This window comes from Lichenostomus cassidix, chromosome 2 (assembly GCF_008360975.1).
Source record: "Lichenostomus cassidix isolate B80296 chromosome 2, HeHo_3.0, whole genome shotgun sequence".
NCBI classification, from domain to species: domain Eukaryota; kingdom Metazoa; phylum Chordata; class Aves; order Passeriformes; family Meliphagidae; genus Lichenostomus; species Lichenostomus cassidix.
In genome coordinates this window covers 29,981,924-29,999,696 of record NC_139482.1, presented here as the reverse complement: position 1 = coordinate 29,999,696, position 17,773 = coordinate 29,981,924, and the positions used below count along the sequence as shown (strand labels likewise).

Here is a 17,773-nt window from a genome sequence, read left to right as displayed (position 1 = left end):
GGAGGCTGCAAGGCTTTGATGGGCCAGAGTCAACAGCAGCTCTAATGGCACAATAGCTACAACCATGGCACATTTCCTTGGAGCTGCTGGACACTGGTTTGGCCTGTTCGTTACACAAATCTGGAAGCTTTGCTTCCGATTCACTCTGCAATTGCAAGGGAAAGCTCTTCTTTCTAACACCTCCTACTACTAATTACATGCTCTGAAGTTATTGACAGTGAATTTGGGAAGGGTAAAAACCTGTAGTGATTAATGGGAAGAGGAGTCAAGATCAGGATATGTTTTCTCCTTCTCACGGTGAGAAGCACTGATTTCTTTTGGGCACATTATCTAGTCCAAATTTGTCGAGATGGTTCGCCAACCCAGGAAACCAAGGACTCTTGAGAGGCAGGAATGCTCAGCATCCCTGAAAAATGGGATAAAATTAGGAGAGTCATATGTTTGCCTTGTTTCCCTGCTTCAATAAACAAAGTGCCTCTCCCATTTATCATGCTCACTCATAAATTCAGAGAAAAATAACACTTCTCTCCACTGAGCTGGACTTCTTCATTTTGGCAGACACTGTAATTGAGGGTTTGGGATACTCTAAGCTTTTTTTTTAACAGAAAACCAAAGGAAATACAGTTTTTTCATGTATTGTTACTTCACAAAAGAGTGTTTTCCTAGAAAATGCAAACAGAAATAAAATTTGGTGGCGCAAAAGGGGAAAGGAGGAGAACCTTCACACACAAAATGTTTTTCTTCTGAGTTTCAACTGCTCCATTAAATTACTGAGTCACTAAGTGCACAAATAATTGTAAGGAAATATTCCAATTAATTTCTTTTCTTAAAAAATTACATCTGCTGAGTTCTCATTCAGGAATCTTTCACTCTCATTTACACAAGGCCTACACTGTTATTCTACTGCCTAATCAGGTTAACTTAATATGATTTTTAATATGATTTAACTTAATATGATCTTCATGGCCATGCAGAGCAGCCTTCTTCCTCTCTTTCATCACAATATTAAACAATCCTTCATCTCCTCTTTTTTCCTGTATGAAATTACACAACTACTCACATCCAAGGAATAACCTCATATGATTTGCTATTTTAAAAAAAAACCCACTCTATGCTTCCATTGAGTATGCTTCCAATTTTTGGAAAGCGAGCTACAGACATCTTCTCAAATTGTTATATTGTGAGAGATCTTCAGATCCCTAAGCACAATGCAAGTCATAAGCTTATAACTCCATCTGCAAAGAAAGATTCAACTGGCACAAAACCAAACTAAATAGCAATACTGATTGACATTCCTATTCTTCCATGATTGTGCTCAACTCAGGAAAGAAAAAACAGTTCATTCTTGATATGATGATGTCCCCAGGAACTTCTTCCAAAAAAAAGCCAAATCATGAAACAAAATGCAGAAATTCCACCTACAGCAACCTTTTTAAAAAGTATGCAGCTTTGGCCAGAGAGCTAACCCTTATTGAAACTTACTGGCTTTTGCTGGTTTGTATCAACACTTACACACAAAAAATGGAATTTTAAAGATAGAAGAAAATGAAAATGTTAGGTCCATTTGCCAGAATTTCTATATTTCGACAAGGTTAAAAAAAATATTGAAAAAAATTATTTGAAAAGTTCTTCTGCCCTACCAAACCCATGTGCTTACTGTCTTTTTGTTAGTTTAACAGTAAACTCATAAAAAGGATAATATTTTCCTGGACAGATAGACACAGAATAAAGGAGCTCAACCAGCAAAACTTCCCCATATTAAATGATCAGGTTTTCAAAAGTACATGGCTCCCATCAGAGCTCTTAAAACAGTCAGTATGAATTTCAAAAGTGTTCAATAATAAGGAGGTATTTTCAAACCTCTCTGGGTAATTTAGACACATTAGTCTCATTGAAAATTAATGAGCCATGTGCTGCTCAGGCTTTTGGGTGCTTTGCAGAAAACAAAACTTGTATCCATGGTGCAAGTTTTGGGGGTTTAAAAAATTTGATCTTATGCTGTTTACACTAAATTCTGCTCATAGCTACAGATGTGTAGCTTCTCCTTATGGTATATTTATCTATCCAGTGAAGTAATAGCTCCCCTTGCTCTGCTCTTTTCAAAGTCTGTCAACACAGAGCATCTGAATACAGCTGTGCAAAGACTTGCATATCCTGGCCTCTAGCCCCTAGGACAATCCCAATCCTCCATGCAGCTAAACTGTGTGAAGGCCACTGCTGACAACTTCTGCTGCATCTCATACAGAAAGGGACAATCCACATGGCTGAGACTTGTTGAGTAACCACAGTCACGGCACTAGGATGTGAACTCTGGTACCTAACTGTAAACACTGAAAGAGAAAGACTCTTATGTCTTTCCCTAGTTATCTATAAATTCCATCATTCTAGATACTAGAAGAATAGAAGCTGCAGAGAATATTTTCCTTTGTACCATTCTCTCAGAACTAATTTTTAAAAAATTAAAAAGGAGATGCCACTTCAGGACTAATTAAGCAAAGATTAAATAGATTACTGAACAAGAAAACACACAAGCAAAACGCATGATTTACAATGCCTATGTGACACTTGGTGCTCCCTTAGCACTGAAAAACACATTAGGATGTCAGGAAAGAATCATTCAGCTTTGTTGCCCATTAAATCTGATCTCAGAGTATCTGATTCAATCAGAATTATCTTACAAGAGCATTTTACTAAAGTTGAAGAAAAATACACCTCTGTATCTTATATTAAAAAGATTTTAAAAGAAAAGTAACTTAAAAAGCAAAACAAAGCTGTGATTAAAAGCCACAACAGGTATTCCTTTCTTAAGGCTGAGAGGAATGTGAGGTCTGCTTTCATATGAATTGCTGACTTCACGCAGGTTCAGCACCACAGAGGGTTTACCAGGAGCCAGTGGCAATAAGCATTCATACCCTAAAGGGAAGGAAAAGAGGCTCACCCCTCATGGCAAAGGTCAGATTTCTGCAGGCTTACAGCCTGTCCATATACATGAGTGTTCGTGGGACATCTTTGTCTAGGAAGGTCCCGTGAGGATGACACAGGCTCCACAATGTCCCCTCTGCCTGGAGGATGGCCCTATAGCTACCCAGATCAGCTTAGGGTCATTTGACTTGTGTCGGTTTGGTTCCTGTTGCTTTTGCTCTCAACTTGATGAACAATCATTGAAACCTTTGTGGGAATGTTGCTGAAGGCTGGAATTAAACAACTCTAGTACACAGAGATTGGATGTGTAAACAGGATATTAACAGTTGCTATTTTCACGGATATGGAGAGCTATCAAATGTCCTCCATTGGTAACATACAACATGTTGTACACTTCATTTATATTTGCTTATCAGAATCACTGTGTCAATGTCATAGGAACGGTTATACTAATGATTACATTAGTATTTGTCTATTTATTCTGTAGATATCTTTTCAGAGAGTCATCATGTCCTTTGTTCAATTTTGGAACTGATGCACTGCATGCCCAAATATTTGGAATAACATATAGAAAACATCTGGATTTAATTATATTATAGTCCTCTTATGCAGACAATGGGAATTGAATTAAGGAATATTTTGAAACCCCCACAGAGATATAAAAGTATTAGCAGCTGCACGAGAACTTTACTGTTACAAAGTTTGAAAATGTTTTGTTTTACAGATCAACAGTCTGACACATCATAAATATCCATCATAACATTTAAGATATATAAACATGGAAGAAAAATTAGAGCTTGCATTTCAAATACATGTAGATGAATTCACATCATTTAGAAGATGTAAAATGTATCCTTTTGTTTAAAAAATGAAAATGTATACTCTATAGGCACAGAAAATATATATTGTGTAGTGGTACTAAGCAGAGAACCGCATAAGGGTTTATTGTGATGAACAGCCTGAACAAGATTTTATAGAATCTTGTTATATTGCCACCATATTGTACAAAGAGTAATTCAGATAGAATAAATTAGCATTTTGCTTTCCATGCTTCCATTCCTTTGAAAATATTTGGGGATATAATATGAGCTTAGACAGTCTGCCCAAAGTATTAGATAGAGGCTGGATTTTCTTTCTGAATGTATGCTGGTTCCAAATGACACTTCTTTTCAAGTCAGTTTTGCAGTTAGTTTTCAATCTCCCAGTGGCTAAATCACATTCAAAGGCTGTTAGCACAGTAGGGGGTCAGACTTTCTCTCTGAACGTAACTATATCACTCAACAGCAGACTCATGCAATAAGAAATCTAATGTTTTCTTTTCCTTTTTTCCCCCTCCTCTGAGTGTCTCCCTGCATTCCTGGATACCAGTCACTGCACCAAAGACCTGAGGCAACAGCCACGTGGACTCCACTGCCATTCCAGCTTTCTTTATGGTGCAGAAAAAGCTAAGTCTACAGTTCACCTTCTGTCAATGCAAAATATTCAATTGTTAGATCTTCTAAAACATTCAAAAGCCTTCAAAAGAACATTTTCTATATGTCAGAAGACATGCAAATGTGTGTATATGCACAGACCACAGTGCTGCTAATGCCAAGGTTCGATCCCCATCTAAGCCATTCATTTAAGAGTCGGACTCAATTATCCTTCTGGGCCCTTCCAACTCAGAAAATTCTGTGATTCTGTGATATGCATGCAAACTGACAACCAATGACACGAAATATAATATTAATCTGATTCCTCCTCTTTCCATGATTTCCTCTCAAAATGCTCTGAAAAACATTGTCTAAAGGCAATGTTTTTGAAAACAGATACTGCATCTACCACGCAGGACAGAGAGAGTTATTAAAGCTAGAAGTAATACCGAGGCAAAGAAAATAAAGATCCATGAAATGATGATCTGTTAAGAAGCAAAATTTATCAGAACTGAAGCCTGCACTAGGTGTTAGCACTGGGAAACACCAACTCTTGATACCATGTGGCCAGGCTGACATTGTAAATATGCAGTCTGGATCTGTGAACTTACCCATAGCATCATCGTGAACAGGATTTGTGGAATATGATACATGCCTTGCTGATGGACAGCCTGGTTAAACAGAGGGTGGGAGAACCGCTGGGCAAGGGGCTCGAATAAACTATGCTAACTCACCCGTTTTACGAAGTGGAAAATCATCCTTGGCATCCTGTGCTCCTGGTAAAGTGTATTTGTACGGTGGCGAGGCCCCGCTCAGGGGTGGAGAGCTTTGATCCAGTGAGGTATGGTGGGCAGCCCTGCAGCAGACACAGAGGTCACAAATTAGCAGTCACTGAGGTGACCAGCAGTAACTATCCACACATGTTGTACACGTCTCAGCTGTGTTTATGTTCTTCTTGGTCTAAGTGTGCACAAACCACAGGCTCATGTAACCAATTTCTCTCTTACAGTAATTTATGGAAGTCCTTGGGATTCCCAAGAACGAACTTTTTGCACTCATTATAAAAGTCACACAGGATGAGATTCATGTTGATCTACAGACAGGATCTGTCACCAGCTTGAGGAACTGACCATTTCAGGTGGTTGCATTTTAATGTGAATCAGCTGTCACACAGCAAAAGCCATTTAAATCTTGTTTATCACGTACAAATAGATGTATATTGATCAAGCTTTCTCTATCAGTGTGGGGGATTTTCAGGACAGGAGGGCTTGTATAAAATTAGCCAGAAATATTGAATTATCTGTTGGATACTCCCCTCCCCCGAATTATTTAGTGGACAAGGTAAATGAAACCTTGAATATTAATAGACCCTTTGCAGAACTCAACAAAACCATTTGCTTCAATGGTCTAAGCAAATTCTTGTCAAGGCCAAATCTTCATAGGAATATGCAGTTTGGATAATAAAATCCATGAGTAAGGAAAGTTAAATGACCACTGTCTTTCTCAGAATCCTTGTGATTTACTTACACCATTCAAGCAACTTCACTGGAAGTAAAGCAGCATCTCGTCAAGAAAAAATGTTTGGTGATTGATTCAAAATCCAACTAAGACAAACACAGAGTTGTTCTAACTGCAAAAATTTAAGATACTTGGAAAAATGACATATATTATTGTATAATTTGCGATAACAACAAAAGACGAAGCAGCTGAAACAAAAACAATTATACAAATTTCTGAACAGAGTCTTGTTCTGTATGGCTCTCATCTCCTCACTGAACACCGAATAATCCTCAGTTCAACCAGAAATATAACACTTCTGGCTTTTTGCTAATTTTTGGGTTGAACTTCTGCTTTGCTCTGGAGGCAGACTCTCAACACCCCTGCTGGAAAAGCATTCTGCCAAGTTTTAGCTGATACCTCAATGAGGCAAGGAAGCAGCTTAATATTGAACATACGTGTACCAGAGCTTGGGGTGGCGGCTCATGGAATGATTCTTCCCATTTGCTGGAGAGTCTTTTGTTGCTGATTTACTCAACAGGAACTCTTGAAGTTTCTGCTTCACTTCTGTACTGGCCACTGCCCCTAAGAAACACAGAGTTAAATACATCTTATTCTTACTTTTAAAAAATTACCTTTTTAAAGAGAAAAAAGCCCAAAACAGAGTCTGTGTATTACTGCTGGAAGTTTTGTAAACTGTGAAAACTATTGGTGGAAAAAAGTCAAAATGAGATAACATTTGGATTAAATGCTTGTCTGTAGAAGCCTGAAGCTGGTCACGACCCAAAAATCCAGTGAAGTCATAAAGAATATTTCAGCAGTAGATGAGGCCATTTATCCAGAGCCAGATGTATCTAAAGAATTTAAATTATTTCCTGATAGTTCCCAACAATCCAAATATAAAACCAATAATAGAACCAAAAAGACAGTAACAAAAGGTCAGTTTGAGTTTTTAGTAATGAATGTTTTTTCTTTTAATAAAGTAATGGTAGCAATAGAGCAAAACTCTGTCTTGATTATAAGCAGAACACTGCAGAAAGAGCGAGGCTTTTAATTGAAGCCCCTGAATAGCCTCTACCTGTGATGTCTGGAAGACTGCAGACAGTGCATTTTGACCTCTCTTGGTGGCTAGCTCAATACAGAACAAGAAGTAGAGCATGTCATTGCAAGGTTAAACTGCCAATTCCATCTGGCACCATGGGACATGCTTCTTTACTCACAGCCAAAATACTCTTCATTTAAAAAAAAATGAAAAGGAAAAATCTTTCAATTTTCCATAATCAGTAAAAAAAAAAAAGGATGAAACCCCATTTCTTTGAAAGTAGCAGCCCTAAGGCATACTTGATATTCTAAGTATTTAGTTACCCAACCCTGACACACCACAGCTAAGCTGCTGAGCATGTTCCATGTGACCCATTTCCCATGAAATACCTCTACTACCCCTGCACTTCATACTCTAACTCCCCTGCCCACACCTTCCCTCCCTCCTCTACTCATTAAACACACCATCACCACCAACAAACACTGGGGCTGGGCATGGAGGGGTCACAAGCTGCTTGGCTGGCTGCTACATACTGAACAGCCATCCAGCAATTTCATACTGAGAAGGGAAACACTGAGGTCACATCTCTGCTCTTCCTCTGGCAGGAGCACTAAAAAAGCCCAACAGGTCATATGGAGGCTGATTTTTTTTATACTACTTAGAGGAACCTTTTGTTCCTGCAGTTTCTACACCCTCACACTTCTGGGTCAATAACCTGGTAATTGTTTTTATGGGCTCATTGTTCTTCAAAGTACTAGAAGCACCATGGACACCTTAATTTCTAAAGCCTATGACATGGTACAGCTACAACTCTTGAACTGATACATTTTTCCACCCCAGAAAAAAAAAAAGCTCTTCTCTTCTTCAGTCTTTGTCAGTTAATTCTTGTGCTCATTTAGCAGGGCAAGTAACAGTATCTGGTTTTGGCAGCTTCATTTTGAATATCTTCACACTGTACTTCAACCTGATTTTCAAACTGACCTCACTAAAGAGAATTATTTGTATCTGTCTCCCTCTAGTGAGCACCAAATCCCAACAATCCTTTATAGTTATTTCCCTTATAGCATATTGGTTGTGCCTCATGAAATGGCATCAAGAACAAGCACAAGACAGTTTGAAAAGGTACTAGTAAAATATTCAGAAGTCTCATCCTAAGATATTCTTAAATATTTCATTTTAGTTTCAGTCTTGAAACAATGCTCAGCAACGCACTTAATGTTTGCTGTTTTGTAGTGCTTTCTGTATTGAGAAATAAGCTCTTCAGAAAATTCTCATGTGAAGTTTTATGCTTTTAAATTTCCTCATTTTTTATGAAAAGAGCTTGACTCTTGAGATGCATATACACAAGTCTGTCAAACTGTGCTTTCCTGCAGTCTTCCAAGTGTGCACACAAATGAGAAATGTGTTTCTGTGGGTGCAGTGGGTGGCCTTGCTCTACTAAAAGCACAGTCTTGACTTCTCGACCCGTGTATTTCACACAGGAACAGGCTTCCTTCAGGTTCCTGTTCATAGTTCATTTTGGCTGGGAGAATGCAAAGGGGAATAGATTAATTTCTTATTAGGATTCATGGTACATTGGCTCTTACTTTCTCGTCCTCTTTCTTTGCCTCGGAGGGGAGGAAGCTGCTGCTCCCTGCGATGCCTCTCCAGTTCCTGCTCTTGTCTTTGCTGCTCCAGTTTCTGCTCTTTTTCAAGGAGTTCTTGCTGTTGTTTAATGGCTAGGAGTTCCTGTTGTAACTTGCACAGAACAAAAAGACATGAGAAAGTGCAGTTTGCAGTGTTTTCTAGGTCAGTCCTGGTTAAAACAACCCCCTTGAGTAACTGAGGATCAGTGCTTGCTTTCATGCTTACACTTCTTTTCATCTATTAACTAACTTTTAAGCGGCATAGTGCATTACTGGATGTCACCAAATTGAACTCTAGTGTCAGGTAGCAGCCTGCTGCTCTGGTTTCACTTCTTTCTCTTTCAGCAAAGATGCCTGGAAACTTCACACTGTTCTTTGCCTGTGCATCACCCAACTCTGGCTACTGTGCTCTGCTGCATTTGTCAGCTCTGTTGAGCATAAGCTTAGCACAGCAGCATAATGGCAAGTAGATAAGAAGGAAAAAATGAAATGAAAGGCAAGATCATAAATTCCCAGTCAAAATCCATTATAGCAATCCTGCCATAGTGCATGCAATCCCATAAATAATTTTCTTTTTGTATTACATGAGGCAGCCCAGAAAAGAGTGAAAACACAACACTATCAGGGCCTGCCTCAATTTTACAAATGCAAATATTATGCACTTGCCTATCAATTTGATTTGTGGTCACAAACTCAAACAGTAGCCCAAAATAAGCAGTCTTTTAATATACTAAAAGCTTCATATACCAACAAAACCCCAGCCATATTGAAGTTCAGCTGAAAATCCAGCTTGCAAAATAGGTAGATCAATTTTTGTGGATATGGTGGCTTCATGAGCTTGCTGATTCTCCTAATGTTGCCTTGGTCAGCTGTGAGCAAGCCGCTGGTAGGTGCCAGCAGTTTTGCTTTAAAAGGCTTTCATCACCCCAACACAGAGAAAGGAGCACTGAAATACCATCTCTCTGTCACAGCAAACCTTTTGGGCATGTTCCCTTTTAATGTCTGCTTAAGTATATTCAATTTGCAGATAAAGCAAGGGATAAATGAAAAATGTTGCTACCTTTATGTGCTCCTGGAGCTGGGCCTGATGCTGGCGGGTCAGGTTTTCATGCTGCTTCTGAAACTCTGCAATGAGCAGTTGTTTCTGAATTTGCTGCTGCTGCTGGATCAGGAGCAGTTCCTGCTGTAGCTGTTTTTCACGCATAATTGGGTCCACCATGGGAACCATCATCCTGAGATCGGTTCGCAAGTCTAACGGTGAGATTGGCTCCAGTCCCACGGGAACCTCTGACTTTACATCCACTGCGGGGAGAAAACAACAAAACGTATGTGTATTAAATATAACGGGAGAAGGAGAGTAGAGATCATTCCTACTGGGAAAAAGACCAGTTTCACTCAAAGTCTGTTTCAATGTACAGACCTTTCAAAACAATTAATGCAATCTTTGCTGTATGCAAACTTCAGCATTCCTACCAACGACCGGAGATTTTACTAATTATTTCGCACTTTCTTTCCGTTCTCTGAGAAAATACTCCCAGATAATTATTCTGCTAAACAGATTAACACCCAACCCAGTTCTAAAACCATGTCAGAGCCCAATGGAGCAATATTTAGTGAGAATCTCCTAGGTACTATTGATACTACACAATAAACACTCAGGTTACTTCCTCAGCATAAGATGAAGACCTTGCAGGTCCCACTGCACTGTAAGATATTTTTCAAAGCTAGTGTGTAGATTTTCTGAAGATAGGGTTACACATGAACAGCTACTCAGTGCTACATGGCTACTGCATATAAACATACCTGCCAAACACAGAAGAATAACACATAACATGGGCAAATAATCTGACACACAAATTAACAAGTTTTAATACAGCTTTTGCAAAAGCGACTACCATGCTTGGAGTGGATTAGACATAGGATACTACATATGGCCTGTAAGAAAATGAAAAAATCTTGAATAATTCCAATTCGTTGTAGCAATGTTGTACATTGCTAATCCAGCATAAAGTACTTAATGGAGGATCCTGTATTTTCTATCTCCTCATTTAAATCGAAGGGACTAAAAAGCAGCAGAAGAAAGAGATTTGATCATTTTCACTACAATACTTGTAAAGCTCTGGTTTCCACACCAAGTGAAGAGAGTGAATGTAGCTTTATCTATTTCAAAAGAAGAAGAAACTAACAAGTAATATATCTAAAAGAGGAAAATAAATAGCAGCCGAAGGTCTTTATTAAAGCGCAGCAGTTCTGATTCCATCCACAAGAGGACAGTGAAACACAGACACATTCATTCCAGTTCCTATTCCTCCACTATCTCCACTGGAAAATAAGATTATTAACTGAAAACAAACATGCTGTTGAAAATTACTCGGGAACAAGATTTTAAGTGTATTTTCTCCTTTTGCTCTGCTGCAGCTGTATTTGTTTTCAAGGAGAAAATAAAAATGAAATAGAAATTTTCTAGTAAGCAGAAGCAGCAAAATTGAAGCAGTAAAAGTTGAAACTGCAACAAATGGAGAGGACTGAATTCTAGCTGTATGATCAAATCTATTGGTAAAAGATTTTATAAAAATAAGAGAAAAGGCACCAAATCTACTGATTACACTTTTTCTTCTCGAAGTTTTGAAAACATACACCTTTCTGGGCCCTTTTTTTTTTTAATCCTAATAACTGTGATTGTAAACCTCAGAGCATAATTTGGCTTCTTAACCTGCTATCCCAACAGAATGATCGTGTCCAAGTGCTTACTTTTGTTCTGAGACTAATCACTAAATTATAAAAAATCACCTTTAACTTACAAAAACTACTCTTGATTATAAATAATTGCCACCGACCAAGAGAAACAGACAGGCAAACCCCCAGCCTTTCATCCCATTTATTCAGCAGCAATCCACATTCCATTTGTCTAGACTAAATATAGCCACGTTTATACAAGAAATCAATAGTGCTTGCAGAGAGCAGAGCAAAGACATGAATATTTCATCATACCCAGAGAGAAATGGCAATCAGCAAACTGACAGCAAACCGTGTAGGCTGACTGGCCTGCCAGATAAGTCTCCTGTACTTGGACAATGGCTCATTGCCTGCAAGTCACAATCTTATCATCAGCACTCTTCTATTTTTAACATTAATTGCATTTTAGGTGACAAAGGTCTATCATGTTTAAAGGGGAGAGATGGATTTTCTTACATCTTCTGTGACAGGGTAATAAGCCTTACTAGGAGCAGTAACTGGAGCTCAGCAAACCCTGCAGGGTTTGGTTCACAACAGTGTTTGCAAACTGAACCCCACAGCTTATTTTGCAGATACTGGCTGCAAATCAACCTCTACAGATCTGCACGGTGATTCAGGATGATTGTACTTCCTATCTTGGACCAGCATACCATTTCTTCATTTTCAGAGAACTTAGCATGAGGAAAAGCCTCCAGATTTTTCTAACAACGGAAATTTCCTCTCACTACTAGTGAAATCTGCAACTGAAACCAGGCTCAGTTTGATAAGCTACACATTTTCAACAATTTTCACACACTCAAATAATAAATCTAGCACTGGAATAGCTACTGAATGAAGTTGACCTTAACCTTGTTCTTAAATGTAGGGGAAAACAAACATTAAGCTAGCTCTAGTTTGAATCCATAGAAATCAATACATAATACTTCATGTGATCTCAGTGCCAATGTTTACTGACACAGAAATACACACATTTATTTCCTGGCATAAATATTGCTAACAGTAAGGTTACCACCACTACTTCTAATAACTGCTGACATAGCAAATATTAACTTTTGGAGGTAATTACTGTCTTAAAACTGTACTAAGTAATAGTTAAGTAGGTACTAGTCAATCTCATCAATGAAATTATTCTAAACAAGTAACGACAAGATCATCAAACAAACTGAATGGTTTGCTACTGTCTGTTTCACAGTCCTAATGCCACAGGCCATTTACATTCTTATTTGTTACTAGATGACAAGAAAGAGACAGAGAAGCTCCATGGAACTACATCAGTGTGAAAAATGTGTAATGGAGCAGAGAATCAGAATCAGCATCTTTAAAAGCTTTGACTTTTAGCTGAAGCATCTTCCTCCCACCACCATGCCACTGCAATTTTAAGCCTCTGGACAGCAAAGGTGATGCAGAATGTTTACTCTCATTGGGACTTTTTTTTGTTTTTTCACCCCCTCTACACATATACACACACACACACACACACACACACATATATATATATATAAAAAAAATATATATATATATTTTACAGGTAAAAAATTAATGTCCTAATCAGTGCCCTCAACTTCAAATATCATGAGGAGCAGTGGGATGCAGGATCTAAGCAACAGGATTCATCAAAAGAAGGAAAGGGATGGATAATGAAAGCAAATATTAATCAATGTTTGGTAAAGGCTTATTTTGCAGGATTTTCAGTATCACCAATAGAGTAAAGCTGTAGCAGGCAAGGTTCAGAGTGGGATCCTGTCCACACTTTCTCCACTGCAGCCCAAAGCAGATCCTTCCCAACAGCTCTGCCAACTAGAGAGCAAGCCTGGGATTCCTCTCAAAGGTTAAATAAAGACAAACTCTCTGAGCTCATGTCAGCTGTGGTGAATACAACAGTAGGCTGCAGAATATTAACTAAAAATGTTACTGAAAGCTCAGTGATTCCAGGAAATATGCCAAAATTCGAGTAGAAAAATATTTAATTTTCAGTTACAACACATCGCAAAAGGCATATGTGTTTATTTTTCCTATAAATACTCAATTGTCTTTATCTTGAAACATAACAACAAAAATAGTCTCAGAAGAGTGTCCATATCAATTATATTCCATAGATGGCACTTCCCACAGGGCCTTTGAAATTCTGTGGAAAGAAAATAAGACGCTTGAAAAATGGCATGCTTGTTGAGTGATTTAGATGCTTGGAGCATGTGTAAAAGAGGTAAAGGAGCTAGGTTTAACCCTCAGGCTTTGTTTCTTGAAACCATTCCTTATAATGGGAACACTGAACAACTGTTAAGTCTTCCACTAAGAGATGGCATTTCAAGCTCTGTTTCTGGTGACTGGTTTCAATTCCTGGTGTATTAGAAACACAAATCTTCCAAATCACAAGTGCTAAAGGAAAACATCAGAAAATAATGCAGCTCACTTTCTTACCACCCTCCCAGGAGGGACAATCTTCTCTTTTTGTTGGCAGTTACCTTTCTTGGCAGACATTTCTGCCACCTTTAAATCCAGGAACTTAAACAAGGAATGCTGTCATTAGCTGAACAGTTGCCATTCCTGATCTGAGATGCAGTCAGGAAGAATTCTAGCAGACTTGCTCATAGACCTTTTTGTCTAGTACAAGTTTCTCCAACCAGCAGTATTAGGTAATAAAAATGTATTCCTGGAAACACACAAAACCCAAGCAAAATCTAGAAGAACCAGTATGAGAAGAAATGGCCACACCTTACCCCAGACAACATCTTGGTGAAGTATTACAAAGAAAAGAGAATGAGAGAGCTTATACTAGCTCTCTTGAACTCTCTTGACTCTTGAACTCTGCTCTACAAAAAAAGAACCCGACTGAAGTTATTATTAACTTGTACAGTACTTTTCATAGTTTTCATATGCTTTTCATAAAATGAAAAAAAAAGAACAATTTTGCACTCTTTAATGTAAAAGAAACTGCCTCCATTTGACCTCTTCATTCAAAGAAAGTGAAAACTCTTCCTTCTCAAAGAATCAGCCATCAGTAAGTCATGACATAACCAGAGAACAAAGGAATTTATAGAAAACAGCTCTAAATGCTGAGAAGAGTGGAAGATTCACCCCCTCCCCAATAAAGATAATACATTAAATTTAATCTGCAATTTACACCTAGAACTTTTTTAACCAGAATTATGTGCCAACTCATTCAAGACTTGAAAATTGATACCTGAAAAGCTATAACAGTGTCTTTGAAAAGAATGAAAAAATTAAGTACCATAGGTGGCTGAAAGTTGCAGGAGTAAGGAGCAGAGGGTAAGAGGGAAAATTTGGCAGCCACGTGAGACACAAAATAAGAAGCAGGAGATGGGACAGAGAAGGACTGGCCAGGCAATAAGACATAAGTCCAGGATAAAACACAGGAAAAGGAGTTAAAATTTCTGTTCTCAAAAACGCATTACAGGAGCACTGCTCACTCTGTAATCTAAGAGCAACCCTGGCTCAGTGATAAGGTGGCAGTGAGGCCACAGTGCAAATAAGGAACTAACACAGGAGATATGTGTCCATTGTGAGGATGCTGGGAAATTAAGAGAGCAAAGTGGTTTTGAACAGCCATGACTAAAGAGGACTGAGACCGGCACAGCAATTGTTCAATGTTCAAGAGTGCAGAAAATGTCCTGATCTGGAGCCTGCTCCCCAGAGGAGAGGGGGCTGGCAGCTTTCTGGGGGAAGCTGTGCCACGGCAAGACCTGCATGGCAGACGGCAGGAGTGAGAAGCCGAAATGTTAAGAATAACTAGTGACATCAGAAGTACAAGTCAGATGATCAATAAACTGTGAAAGGTTAGGTTACCTCCCATGGGATGCTTTTGTCATTTCAGCTCTGGTAGCTGAAGTCTTGCACCTCAATTCTCAGCTGGCATAATCTGTCATTCCTCTGTTAACTTCAATATAGGCAAAGCTTTTTTATGCCACCTGAGAAGCTTGATGCAGAGCCTCTCTCAAGAGAACAGGGATGAAAGAAGGCAGCCTTCAGAGCATCTCATTTTAGCATGGGGACAAAAGCATCCAGATTTAGGATGACACTTATAAAACTTTTTTACAATATATAAAATCAGCAGAGTTTTTCTCTCCACTCTCTCAATTATGCTAGAGAGTGCACCAAACTGAAAAAAGTGTCACCTAGATTTCACTGAATGTGATTAAATATTTTTGGTTCATTATATATCCTCAATCGTACACTGGATTTTGGTTGTCACAGGCAAGGAAAACAGAAAAACAGCAAATGAAAATGGAGAATTTCTTTCAAAGGTAGCAAAATTACTTTTTTAGGCAGTTAAGTACTCAACCGCACTTTGCAGTTTTAAAACTTCCTCACTTGGAAAAGAAACACACAAGAAACTAAGACATATTTAAAATGAGAAAAAATATTTTCCAGTTATTTTCTTGGATTATCTCTCAAGAGTCAGTAATTATTTTTAAAAGTACTATTACTGAATTAGAAGTATAAGTGAACTGTCAAACTTGATGAGGCACTCAGCTGAGTTTATATTATTAAGGAGAAGTGTAATAAATTAAACTAGAAAGTATTCCCCTTTGTTCTAAAAAAGGAATCTTATCATGATTATACCTTTTCCCTATTTCTTTTAAGTGTTTGCATACACGTCATAATGAGAAGTAAAATAAATGCAAACAGTGATCTGGGCTTTGATTTACCATACTCTTATTTCCCCAGGGCCTGAAAAGGAAGCTCAAACAACCACAAACTTCTAGAATATCAGTGAGAGGCCTTGAAATACCAACACTGAAGTTACAGTTAGCTGGCTTTTGTAAAAAAATCAAAGGCTTTATTATATTGATTTACTAAAATCAGATTCCTTCTATCCAAATAGGCTTTTGAGTCAAACAATCATAACAAGCACAAACATAAATGCCAGCTAATTTGTTATCACCAGAAAGTTTTCAGATGTTACAGTATTTGCTGTTTCTTCTACACTGAATACATGAGCAAAAGTTCCACTTATGAGCCTGCCAGAGCTCATGCAAATATCAGGCCAACCACTTCTGTCACAGGAATAAAGGCAAACGTGCCCAGTAAATCACATCAGAACATGAAACACTTTTAAATTCAAACCTGGGATGATCTGTTATCAAGAAATCCAAGCTGAGCTATATTTGGGGTTCTGAGTTACTTTATTTATATTTCACCTAGGAGAACCCTTCCATACACATTTCTCTACACCCATCAGCACAAAGGCATATTTTCATTTTCCAGAAAAAGCCTTTTTCATATAAGGAACATGAATACTCTAAATTCTAGATACTACTGCTGCAAGCAAGATAAACACAGGACAAAGATAAATGCAGATATAGTTAAAATGAAGAATTTCCATGTAACTTTATTCTCAGTTCCAAAATCAATGACATACTGACGATGCCATTAGATAACGATAATAAATCAGTGTTAATTATGGCATCAGGTTAACCAATCAGACAGTATTGTGCCATCTGCATGGTATCTATGCACAAAGAAGTGTCAGGGAAGAATGTAAAGTAGCACTCTTTTGGCGGTGGATTTTCTGTGCACAAATCAGTACCACTGTCAGCGAGAACCCAGTGAAGATGCCAACTCAGGTTTGCTTTGGTGGCAGCACCACTGACTGGTTAAAGAGCTAAGTAGGTACAATGTCTCCAAGTCAGCAAGTGCCTGCTTACCAGTATCTTCCAGTTACTTCAATAAAACCTTAAAATTAACTAATTAAGCTGAAAGCATGTGTGTGTGCACTTGCATACACATGTAATTCTTTCATTGTATCCTGAAATGCTAAGAAAGATCACGGAGCAGACATAAGGTTCTCTCTCCTTATGATACAAAAGGTTCCTCTCACCTCCCTTTTTAAAACACACAGAATGATTGATGCCACATACTCAGAAGAAAGGCAACATGCTTTCAATTGTAATGGTATCATTCCACATTAAAAGATAGTGTACCATCCAGGTTGCTAAGGATGACTGAAAGGGAACCATGAGGGGTTCTAGAGACCTGCAGTCTTTGCCTCATCACTGATCCAGAGACAACACAAGGCTGCTACAAAGGGTACCAAACACATCCAGAATTTAGGATTTACACTTACTTTTATTTCATCTGTTCTCCACCTGTGAATGCTGCAGGCACATTTGTGACAATGTTGAGTTTACACCTGCTGAATAATTCCCAGCCGTAGGGCTACCACTATTCTAATCTCAAGGTGATGACAGAGATAGAGGAGAGGGGGGAGAAGATCTTCCTTGAAGTGAGGGTATCAAAATAGCTACCATTTGGGCATGCCAGCAGGTATGTCCTCAAGTATCATAGGTCACCATGCACCAAGCAAATTAGACAGTGGGTAAAGGTTTGCTGAACAAGCATCCCCGAATAGCTTTGCTATTTCAGGGGTGTGACAGCCAGTTCTCCAAACAAAACCCTTGGAAGGCAAGATATAGGGCAAATCTTTCAAGGAACTGTTGGCAACTTTGTTTTTTAGGAAAAAAAGATGACTGACTCTAAAAATGCATAGAAAAGAGTATCTTCCAGTTTTTGGTTTTTTT

The 17,773-nt window shown here is 38.4% G+C and overlaps 1 protein-coding gene across 15 annotated transcripts in view; it reads right to left on the bottom strand.

Annotated features, from left to right (window-relative positions):
• HDAC9 (histone deacetylase 9) overlaps positions 1–17,773 on the bottom strand; it is a 457,439-nt gene that overhangs the window by 214,012 nt on the left and 225,654 nt on the right. For 10 of the 15 annotated variants that reach the window (XM_085050864.1, XM_085050871.1, XM_085050865.1 and 7 more), the window contains 4 exons: positions 9,559–9,800; positions 8,460–8,610; positions 6,290–6,416; positions 5,069–5,190 (listed from right to left, as the gene is read on the bottom strand). In XM_085050864.1, the coding sequence (XP_084906990.1) occupies positions 5,069–5,190; positions 6,290–6,416; positions 8,460–8,610; positions 9,559–9,800 (642 nt within the window). The remainder of the gene's footprint in view (positions 1–5,068; positions 5,191–6,289; positions 6,417–8,459; positions 8,611–9,558; positions 9,801–17,773) is intronic. The other 5 variants (XM_085050862.1, XM_085050874.1, XM_085050863.1 and 2 more) reach the window with 3 other exon arrangements.